A 12,400-nucleotide genomic window follows, 5' to 3' on the forward strand; every position below is an offset into this window, starting at 1 on the left:
ACCCTGTATGATGTCAATATGAATCGAGCAATAAGATAAGAAGAATATAAAATTGTAAGATGTGATTTCATTGGAAGAATGGTTTTTCTACTTCTCTTTATTTATATTCATGAAAACGAGATTTTGTAACTCAATATTTCAGGTACTAATGTACTTTAAATATAAACAAGTACAGAGGTTGCCGGAATTGTCGGAATAAATATTGTCATGAACACTGATAATGGTGATAAAACTGTAGTATAAAGTAATATATAAGTAAAGTGCTTTCTTAATCACACCAAACAAATTGTTGCTTTTGTTCGCCTTATACGGGCATGAGCTGAATGAAGAGTGCGTCTTCTGTTTATTCTTTTAAAGGACCTTAAAAAGGTGTATTAACTCTATTATAACATATATGCCAATGAAACTCTAATGAGAGTGACATACAATTGAATAATCCAAAGACTAATCAGACCCTTTTGTATATATAACCTGCATATATTACATGCAATGAATGTCGATCACATATATGCCACATTGCGCTATTTTGCCGTACATTTGCTTTATTGATGTATACGGTATATCAAATAAAGAAAATTTCAGGAAATTTACAATAAAGAACATTCATTGCGTATTTCAAATATTACCGAACGTTTTTTAAAACATTTTTTTAAGAAATAAAGAGAATACCTTTTTTGTTTCCTCACTTGACCTTTCTAATATTTTATTCCGTAAAAGTCAGGCCTCATAGAGAAAACTGGGCACGTTGGGTCAAAATTTTATAACTCGTAATTGTTGCAATTTATCTGAACATGACTATAAACAGCCAGGACCCTCTCAGGATCCATCTGATATGTTCGCAAAAATTTATTGACATCGCGTGGAAGCATAAAATAGGAAACATCAAGAAACAAAAAAACTTTTTTTCTTATACTGTTATAACAAGCCTTTTGGCACATTAAATGGGTGTTTCATAACTTGTCCTCAAACTCGTAATTTACGTAATCTTGGCTCACGAGCCGAAAGCTCAGGAAAAACGTTTCGGAGCATGATTTTTCTTATTTAAAATAATCTGAATTTTAATGAATGGGTAAACTTGAAAAGTCAATAACCATTCATTTAATATCTAAGACAGAATATTCACATGTATATGTTCCATAAAGTGTTTATATATAAACCCACTGAAACCCGAAACCCCCATTATGGCTCATTTTGTGCCTTTCCAAGCGCCAAAAAAATCCACATGACACAAATGGTCCCCCTACAGCCCTCTGAATAATTTAAATAAAGCCCATTTTTTACATTTCTTACTACAGAGGGGTTCGTCAAGATAATGTCGTTGTCACTCTCTCTTTTTCAAACAGACGCAGACAGCTCCATGACCAAAGCTATGAACAGTGGACATAAAAATCCCGGTCTTGCAGACTATGATCTGCTTACATTTGACACGAACCATCGCAAAGACAAAACCGATCCGGCCAAAACGAAGCTTGGTATGTAACCATCACTGTAGCATTTAAATACAGTACATTTTTATTAATTAATTATGCCCCCCTTCGAAGAAGAGGGGTATATTGCTTTGCACAGGCATTTCGGTATGTCGGTCGGTCGGTCGGTCGGTCGGTCGGTCGGTCGGTCGGTCGGTCGGTAGACCAAAGCTTGTCCGAGTGATAACTCAATAATTCCTTGACGTATGGTCATCAAACTTCACATGAAGGTTGAGCCTGATCAGTAGATGACCCCTATTGATTTTGGGGGTCATCGGGTCAAAGGTCAAGGTCACAATGACCTTGAATGGTAAAATAATTTTAAAGCTTGTCCGAGTGATAACTCAACAATGCCTGCACCATGACCCTCAAACTTGACATGGAGGTTGGGCCTGACCAGTAGCTGACCCCTATTGTTTTGGGGGGTCATCAGGCCAAAGGTCAAGGTCACAGTGACCTTGAATGGTAAAAGGTCGTCCGAGTGATTACTTGACAATGCCTGCACCCATAGCCCTCAAACTTGACTTAGAGGTTGGGCCTGACCAGTAGCTGACCCCTATTGTTTTTGGGGCTCATCGGGTCAAAGGTCAAGTTCACAGTGACCTTGAATGGTAAAAGGTTGTCCGAGTGATAACTCAACAATGCCAGCACCCATGGCCCTCATAATTGAATTGGAGGTTGGGCCTGACCAGTAGAAGACCCCTATTGTTTTGGGGGGTCATCGGGCCAAAGGTCACAGTCACCTTGAATGGTTAAAGGTTTTCCTTGTGATAACTTGACAATGCCTGCACCCATGGCCCTCAAACTTGACTTGGAATTGGGCCTGACCAGTACATGACCCCTTTTGTTTTTGGGGGTCATCTGGCCAAAGGTCAAGGTCACAGTCACCTTGAATGGTAAAAGGTTGTCCGAGTGATAACTCGACAATGCCTGCACCCATGGCCCTCAAACTTGACTTGGAGAATTGGCCTGACCAGGAGATGACCCCTATGGTTTTGGGGGTCATCTGGCCAAAGGTCAAGGTCACAGTGACCTGGAATTGTAAAAGGTTGTCCGAGTGATAACTCAACAATGCCTGCACCAATGGCCCTCAAACTTGACTTGTAGAATTGGCCTGACCAGGAGATGACCCCTATGGTTTTTGGGGGTCATCTGGCCAAAGGTCAAGGTAACAGTGACCTGGAATGGTAAAAGGTTGTCCGAGTGATAACTCGACAATGCCTGCACCCATGGCCCTCAAACTTGACTTGGAGGTTGGGCCTGGCCAGAAGATGGTCCCTATTGATTTTAGGGGTCATTGGGCTAAAGGTCAAGGTCACAGTGACCTGGAATGGTAAAAGGTTGTCCGAGTGATAACTCGACAATGCCTGCACCCATGGCCCTCAAACTTGACTTGGAGGTTGGGCCTGGCCAGAAGATGGTCGCTATTGATTTTAGAGGTCATTGGGCTAAAGGTCAAGGTCACAGTGACCTGGAATGGTAAAAGGTTATCTGAGTGATAACTCGACAATGCCTGCACCCATGGCCATCAAACTTAACTTGGAGGTTGGGCCTGGCCAGAAGATGGTCCCTATTGATTTTAGGGGTAATTGGGCCAAAGGTCAAGGTCACAGTGACCTTGAATGATAAAAGGTTGTCCGAGTGATAACTCAACAATGCCTGCACCCATGGCCCTCAAACTTGACATGGAGGTTGAGCCTGACCAGTAGATGACCCCTATTGATTTTAGGGGTCAAAGGTCAAGGTCACAGTGACCTTCGAAGCGACCTCGACAATTCCTGGACCTATGGTTATCAAACTTGACATGAAGGTTGGGCCTGACCAGTAGATGACCCCTATCGTCTTAGGGGGTCATCAGGCCAAGGTCAATGCCACAGTAACCTTTAACGCAAAAAAGTTAACAAATCTTCTCTCACTGATATCTCAACAATGCCTGAACCTATGATCATTAAACTTGACATGGATGTTAAGCCTGATCAGTAGATCATCCTTATTGATTTTAGAATTCATAGAGCCAAAGGTCAAGGTCACAGTGATCTTGAATGGTAAAAGGATGTCCGAGTGATAACTCAACATTGTCTGAACCCATGGCCTTCAAACTTGACTTGGAGTTGCATCTGACTTGTAGATGACCCCTTATGATTTAAGGGGTCATTGGGTCAAAGGTCAAGGTCACAGTGCCCTTGAACGAAAAAAACTTGTCTGTGTGATAACTTGACAATGCCTGCACCCATGGCCCTCGAACTTGACAGTTAGGTTTTTGGTGACCAGCTGATGACTCTGGATTTTGAGTTCATAGAGTCAAAGGTCATGGTCATAACACACTATCCTCACACTTTAATGGTCATAATCTTAAAACTGCCTTAACGGCAACAAATCAGTTGTCATTTCGGTCCATGCATATTTCATTCAATTGTCCATATAATCCTGACAACATGGCGCTCAGGGGGGGCATAATGTTTGACAAACATCTCTTGTTATAATTCAGTTTGATAACTTTTCCCCAACAAGTTTAATACATATACATAGTGTATCATGTGACAAGGACCGTATGATTTTTTTTATTTCATTACAAATGCTTTGCAAAAAAGAAGATATCCACTATTTATTAGATGCCAATCATATTCTTTTTCCGAGACATAACATCGAATTATATTAAAAATTCCATTTTACGCACAAGTGTTACCGTTTTTAGGATTGGTATGTATTTTCTACAGAAACTATAACGGAATATATCAACTGATGTTTTGTGTTTCTTTTTAAGAAAAATGCACTAACTACATCACACATGCGATTGATTTATGGCGTCATTTCAGGGAATGTCGCGTAAAAGTAGTGTGGGTTCCAAAGCAAAAAAAAATGTGAAAATAAGGAAATGTACGGCACCCCTCTCAAAATATTTTGATATCAAATTGTACGTTAAAGTCTGTAGATTTTGAAAAGTGAGTTTGGCTACTTGGCGGCTCTTGCGAAAAGGAAATATCCAAGATGGCGCCCAAGATCGCCGCCATTTATTGACATTTCAGTAAAAAAAACTATGTTCGAATATAGCTTTTTTCAATAGCCTACCTTAGCCGTAGGCTGAGGGTGAGCTATGAGGATCGATGAAAGTCCGTCGTCTGTCGACTGTCGTCCGTCGACTTTCGTCCTTCCACACTTAGTTTGTTAAAACTCTTGTGGTCTCATTTTTGCCTTAATTGTCACGAAACTTGGTCAGAATGTTTGTCCCAGAAAGTACTCGGAGGAGTTCGAATATGGGTCATCTGTGATGAAAAACGAGATCACATGACCCCCCCCCCCCCAAAAAAAAGGAAGAAATATCTTGTTAACACTCTAGAGGCTACTTTTTCAGTCCAAATATCCTGGAAATGATATACTCAGAAAGGTTGTTTCGTTGATTTCTAGATCAAGTTTGAATATGGGTCATCTTGGGTCAAAATCTAGGTCAGAGAGCCAAAATATGGGAAAACGTTGTTAACACTCTGGAGGTAACATTTTCAGCCCAAATATCATGAAAATTTGTCAGAAAGGCTGTTTCGTTGATTTCCAGCTTAAGTTCGAATATGGGTCATCTGGGGAAAAACAAGGTTTCATTGCCTTAATATGGAAAACCTTGTTAAAACTCTAGAGGTAACATTTTCATCCCAAATATCCTGGGAATTTGTCAGAAAGGTTGTTTCGTTGATTTCTATCTCAAGATCGAATATGGGTCATCTGGGGTCAAAAACTAGGTTAGAGAGCCAAAATATGGAAAAACCTTGTAAACACTCTAGAGGTAACATTTTCAACCGAAATAACCTGGAATTTGTCAGAAAGGTTGTTTCGTTTATTTCTAGATCAAGTTCGAATATGGGTCATCTGGGGTCAAAAACTAGGTCACAGAGCCCAATTATTGAAAAACCTAGGTCATAGAGCCCAAATATTGAAAAACCTTGTTAACAAGCAAGAAGTAACATTTTCAGCCAAAATATCCTGGAAATTTGTCAGAAAGGTTGTTTCGTTGGTTTCTAGCTCAAGTTCGAATATGGGACATCTGGGGTCAAATACTAGGTCACAGAGCCCAAATATATAAAAACCTTTTTAATACTCTAGAGGTAACATTTTCAGCACAAATTTCCTTGAAAATGGTCAGAAAGGTTGTTGTGTTGATTTCTAGCTCAAGATAGAATTTGGGTCATCTTGGATAAAAACAAGGTCACAGAGCCCAAATACGGAAAAACCTTGTGAACACTCTAGAGGTAACATTTTCAGCCCAATTATTCTTGAAATTTGTCAGAAAGGATGTTTTGATAATTTTTTAAATCAAGTTTGAATATGGATCATTTATGTTTTTTTATTGTTATTTTATTGTTTTAAAATCACTAAAGGTACCAACTTCAAACTTCATGAACTTATTCACAATAAATTGTGAGTTTTTGTGACGAGTTGTATAAATCCAACCTTAATAATGTTAGAGTGATTGCCCTAAGTATCTTTTAAACAAATACATATTTGTCATGTTTTTACACAACTGTTAAAAAAACACTGGACATATAATAGTTCCACATATGATGTATAAGAGGGCAGACATGCACCATCCAGTATGTAGTCCGATCAATTACTTTGAACCTTTTGTCCAATTATGACAAAATGTGGTCAGAATGTGTATGAACGTGTTTGATAATTAGCAAAATTGTTGTAGTTACCCGAGAGTTATTGCGCTTTAGTTATAGAAATAACCTAAAATTGCTCTTGTCCTGTCAATAACGTTTTAAGCATTTGTCCTATCATCACAAAATTTGGTGCAAATGTAAATGGGCATAAAACATCAGAGAAGACAAATCCATGGTAATGCCCTTCAAATATTACCAAGTCTATAGCACAAATTTTAACTCAGGTAAGCGATATGGGGCACCATTGGCCCTCTTGTTTAATAACTAAGAAGAATATTCATATGGATATTACTCTTCTCATAATGTACTTTAAATTGACATATAACCTTAACTACTTGAAGGTCAATGTCAAGGTCATTTCAATGTGAAAAATATACCCTAAAATATTTTTCTTCCTTTTTAATTCATTTACTTTGTTCGTAGTGTGTCAAAAAGTGGTGGCAAAATTGTAAATTGTATGTTCCTTCATTTAAAACAAAATTTGAGGATATAGCTTTTATATTTTATGAAAACGCCAAGCTTGCATACTACAATAGCATGCCAAAGGTGGTCGCAAGATTGCTATTTCTGTAAGAGTCTTATAGCAAGCTGTGCTAGTGTTACACTGAAAGTCTATCTACATGCATGGCCTGTATCTATTTCATAGTAAGCTTTATGTTGACAAATCTATCGGACCTCAAGCTCATTTCAGCCATTTCAATGTCATGGTCTTTTCAAGGTCAAGATATGAAAAATAACGTAAAGAATGTTTTTTGCTGTGTACTTTTTTCAATTTAATTTCAATTACGTTTAGTATGTGTCGAAAAGCGTTGACAAAATTATAAATTATATGTTCAATGGTTTAGGGTATAGGTTTTTTATATTTTTCAAAACCGCCACCGCCAAGGATCATACCGTTTCAGTGTGCCAAATAAAGATGATCGCAAGATTGCTTTTGCTTAACGAGTCTTATGGCAAGTTGTGCTTGTGTTACTGTTAATTAATATGTATATCTTTATTCATGGCATGTATTAATTTCATACTGTGCTTCATGCTGACATACCTATCTGCTTGCTTCAAGGTCAAGGTCAGTTCAAAGTCAAATACACTGAAACACAAACAGTTGAGAATGTTGTTTTATTCATCATTTTATTTTTACAATTTTGTTAATTTAATTGAGTTTGTCGAAAAATAATTGATAAGTTCCTCTATTTTGATCTCTGTTCAGTTTCTTTGAAGTGAAATGTTTTAAAGATGTTATCGAAACAACTAGCAGTCGTCCATGTACATGTTACCCAAGGCGGTTACCACAAATTTTTACAGCCAATTAATGATTAGAACATTGTATCTGTTTCATTTTTAAACATTTATCCATATGAATTGATGTTAACTATTTTATGTTTTTCATATTGAAATACAAAATTAAGCTTTTTAAAATTAAAGTCGAACTCATTTGAATGTTCAAAATGGAAATATGTTCAATATCGACTTCGTTGTTATCATTTCATTTAATTATTGTAATAGGGTAGTCTCTTATGGCCACGACTATATTAACGGTCTAACTCAGCAGTTAGGGTTCAGTGTACTTGGACGTCGGAAGTCTTTAGTGGCTTTTATTACATGTATTATAAATCCACAGCTCTGAAAGTATATAAACATCAACTTAAGCATATCACACAAGAGTTAACAATTAATTCAGTATATTTTCTATAATACTTTGAGAATCAATATTCCTCATAATTAATACTATTTTCTAGCGGCCATACTATTACGTAATATAATCATATTAAAACAATACAAACATCATATACAAAACAGATACAAACACATTTCACATCACATTACATATAATCTAACTCACCAGCTGTAGGCCAAATTGCCTTTATATTCTCCCTGACACATACATTCAACTGGTGCCGCAATTCTAAAATAAGTGGATTTATTAATATTATATTATATTAACATGCAAGGTTGAATCACTATCTTGACCTTTAAGAAATATTATAACTATCATATTTCCAACTTACTAAATACTTAGATACAACTGCTCAAATGTAATTAAAACAATTACACTTCTTTATAAACAATATTCTAGAAATACTAGGTTCTAGAAGTATAACTAATAGACTAACCTTCAATATCTTTTCCCGCCAATTCCAACCATTACAGACAAAGTAAAATATGATGTGTTCGCCTTGAAAACAAAGAACGGAATGATCCAGTGTTCCCACCAAAAATGTCAATTTAGGTATTATAGTCACAGATGACCACACAGCAATTATATTTTAAAATTACTAAAAAATAAACAACTCTGTACATAACATCAAAGCTGATTTGCTCGTTTTCTCCCTTGCATTACATCAAACTCACTCAAAAATAAAATGTAATAATTATGAAACTTGGACTTTGTTACACATTTCCCTGTCTCCTGAAATGACGTCCCGTCATTGTCTCATCGTCACAAAAATAATTTAAAAAAAATTACAACAATAAAAAAATCAAATAACAACCAATATTTCCTGGCAATTAAATCTCAATTACACTCATATCACTTAAACCAAAAATTAATGAATATTATATCCAAAAACCCTAAACAAACAAAAAACAAAAATGCCACACTTAGTACAACATACCAAAAAATAAATTTCATGCCTTCTTCCTCCCCTTCTACAAAAAGTGTCCACACAAAATAACCAATTACTGGGTAGTGGGTTTATGAACAATAAGAATAATCATGATCAAAATTGTAATTACAATATTCTCACATAGCAATCTTTATAAAAAAATTGATACATCAAAATTATTTCATAACTTCTGTCACTAATCCCCTGGCAATTTCACTATCCATACTTCCCAATACTCCAGAACTCATGATAGATTGTAATGCCTGGAATCTGGCATCAAAAGGTCTAGTCATTCCATACATCACATAGCCACTGTATTTTTCAGGCGCTCTTCTTTCCTTCTCTGATCTTCTGACTGGTGGATGCGGTAACTGTCTTTTTCTCTTCTTTGTGATTTCCGGAACTTCCTCAAGTGTTGTGTCCTCTGTTACAGGAAGTGTAGAGTCTGTTTCGTTGCTGAAATCATCTTCAACAACAGTGTCACCATGTTCCCATTCACCTGGGCTCCCATCTATATTAGCACCACCTGATGCTGCGTTGGCAACATCCTTCATTTCTTCTTCACCATCAACTTCTGTAGTGTTCTCTTAAATATCCACCTGTTCCTTCTCCAGTTCAGACTGTACCTGAAGTACTTCACTTTTATTCTTGTCTTCATCATCTATGTTTAATACTTCTGTCCCAATTTCTGCCTCTGACTGATTTACTGGCGTACGGGCGTCCCCGTAAAAATATGTCTGTGGGACATAAATCACACCATCATCATGGCTGTCGTTGGTGGTTCCACCCGATTCTTCTTTATCTCTTGATGCATCTTTTATCTTTCCTGTTTCCTCAATTTTCTCATCTTGAACAAATTCATCCCTCACCCGATGGTTCACTGGGAATAGATGGTTCCGGTGTAGGGTCCTAATTCTCCCGGTACTGTTACCTTCTAGAGTATATACAGGTACTTCTCCTTTCTAACTGTGTAAACCTCTTCCTCAAACTTGTCGCTTAATTTGTGTTTACCCTCTCCTCTAGCCAGAATCTTCACTAATACCTGATCACCTTCTTCAATCTGTACACCTCTCACCTTCATATCATAGTATTTCTTTTGTCTTTGCTTTGCCTTTTCTACATGTTCATGGACAATATGTCTTGTCTTTTTCATGGTCTGTCTTAATTCTGCTATGTATTCTTCTTTACTTTTTCTTCTTTCTCTTACTCGACATCAAACATAACCTCAATAGGAAGACGTGGCTTCCTGCCAAACATGAGCTCATATGGTGAGACTTTTGTTGATTCATGAGGCGTGCTATTGTAGGCAAACACTAGGGAACTAATGTACTTTTTCCAATCCTTCTTCTGATCTTGTTCAAGTGTCCCCAGCATGCTTATTAGAGTCCTGTTGAACCTTTCTGGACCTGCGTTTCCCTGGGGATGGTATACTAAAGTGTGACTCTTTTTCATGTCGGTAAGTTCACATAACTCTTTGATAAGTTGGCTTTCAAAGTTAGCACCTTGATCGGAGTGGAGTATGTGTGGAATTCCATAATTCACTATGAACTGATTATAAAATGCCTCAGCAGTAGTTTTGGCTGTCTGGTTACGGGGTGGTATGGCTAGTGCGAACTTGGTGAAATGGTCAGTGACAACTAATATGTTTGAGTATCCTCCCTTGGATGGTTCTAATGTCAAAAAATCAAAGCAAACAAGTTCTAAGGGGAAGGTCGTGTTCACACTTACTAATGGTGCACGTGTGTTTGTTGCAGACTTCCTCCTCAAACAACGGTCACAATTCTTCACGAAGTCTTCTATCTGCGCTGTCATACAAGGCCAAAAAAATCTTCTTCGTATGAGATTTGTTGTTCTGTCTATACCTGGATGGCCAACATCAGTGTGCATACCTGTCAACACAACTCTTCTATAACACTCTGGTATCACTAATTGTTCGATCTTTTCATCATCTCTTTCTACCTCTCTGTACAGCACACCTCTTCTGGTCTTGAAATGCTTCCAGTTCTTCTTCATGACTGTTCCTTCTCTACTAAAGTCATTTTCTAATCTAACTTTATCTATTACTGCAATTATCCATTTTCCTATCAGGGGATCCTCAATTTGTTTCCTTCTGATCTCCCTTAACTCTACTTGGGCCATTGGGGTACTAGTGTCTTCAGTAATTTCTACTATGTTCATATTCATGGTGGGTAGAGTGTCTATGTATGGTGGCGTAAGGGTACTACAAATTGCTCTGACCGCATCTCTATCCAAATTCACAAGTTCTTCAATTGCATTCCCATCTTGTTTCATTACCTCAATCTAATCATATGGATACCGACTCAATGCATCTGCGTCTCCATTTTATTTCAAAATCATAATCTGCCAGTGCAGCTGCCCATCTCTGGCTTGTAGCATCAAGGTTGGGTGAAGAGAGTATATGGGTCAGTGGGTTATTGTCGGTATATACTATGAAATGGTTTCCTGTTAAATAATCTGAAAATTTTGAAGTTACTGCCCACTTCAACGCGAAAAATTATAATCTGTAGGTTGAATAATTCTTCTCAGATTTACTAACTGCTCTGCTTGCATATGAAATAACTCTCTTTTTACCATCTTGTTGTTGGTAAAGTACTGCTCCCAATCCAGTATTGCATGCATCAGTGTGTAATTCAAATGGCTTACTAAAATCTGGGTATGCTAATATTGGAGGGCTGGTCAGTATCTCTTTCAAATCTTGAAATATCTTCTCTTCATTTTCTGTCCATTTCCAATTCTTCTGTTCTGCTTTCTTCTTTGGGCCTTTCTTGGAGGTGGGATGTGGAATCATCTCAGCTAAGGGACGGGTAATTTTTGAAAAATCTTTAATGAATCTTCTGTAATATCCCGCAAATGCCAAGAAACTGTGAAGCTCTTCTGGTGTGTTTGGTGATGGCCAGTTTTTAACTTTCTCAATCTTACTGGGATCAGTCTCAATTCCGTCTTTGCTAACTACATGACCAAGGAAGTTGACTCTCTCTCTGAAGAAGCTACATTTCTCAGGGGCTAATTTCAGATTGCATTCCTTTAATCTTGCTAAAACGTTATCCAAGCGTTTCAGATGTTCATCATAACTTTTACTGAAGATAATTAGGTCATCTAAATATATTATACAGTTGGACATGTTCATTTCACCTAGACATTCATTCATCAGTCTGCTGTAACTGGCAGGGGCATTAGGTAATCCAAAAGGCATAAACTGATTTTCAAAGTGTCCCAGTGGTCCTACCTACTGTAAAAGCAGTTCTCTTTATGTGTTCTTCCTCCATTAGTAGTTGATGGTATCCACTTTTCATGTCCATTGTAGTGAAGTAGCGTGCCCGTGTAAGCAGTCAAACATCTCTTCTATCCTAGGCTGACCATAGGCATCTTTAACTGTCCGTTCATTTAGCATCCTGTAATCCACACAGAGCCGCAATTTTCCATTTTTATTTCTAACTAAGACTACTGGTGAAGCCCATGGTGACTTTGATGGCCGTATGATGCCACATGACAACAACTGTTCTAAATGTGATCTGACCTCTTCTACCATAGCAGGTGGTATTCGACGGTGGCTCTGCTTAAATGGTAAAGGATTTATCAATTCAATTCGGTGTTTGAAAAAATTGCATCTGCCTATGTCTGTATCACTAGTGCTGAATATATCACGATGGTGGAAAAG

General features: G+C 37.6%; 1 protein-coding gene across 8 annotated transcripts in view; it reads left to right on the plus strand.

Moving 5' to 3' along the window:
• Nucleotides 1–12,400, plus strand: part of LOC128246838 (mucin-4-like) — a 77,263-nt gene that overhangs the window by 15,238 nt on the left and 49,625 nt on the right. For all 8 annotated transcript variants that reach the window (XR_008263376.1, XM_052965311.1, XM_052965315.1 and 5 more), the window contains one exon: nt 1,344–1,472. Coding sequence is in view for 7 of the 8 variants with exons in the window: in XM_052965311.1 (XP_052821271.1) it covers nt 1,344–1,472 (129 nt within the window). In the remaining variant the exon portion in view is untranslated. The remainder of the gene's footprint in view (nt 1–1,343; nt 1,473–12,400) is intronic.

This window comes from Mya arenaria, chromosome 9 (genome assembly GCF_026914265.1).
Source record: "Mya arenaria isolate MELC-2E11 chromosome 9, ASM2691426v1".
Taxonomy (NCBI): domain Eukaryota; kingdom Metazoa; phylum Mollusca; class Bivalvia; order Myida; family Myidae; genus Mya; species Mya arenaria.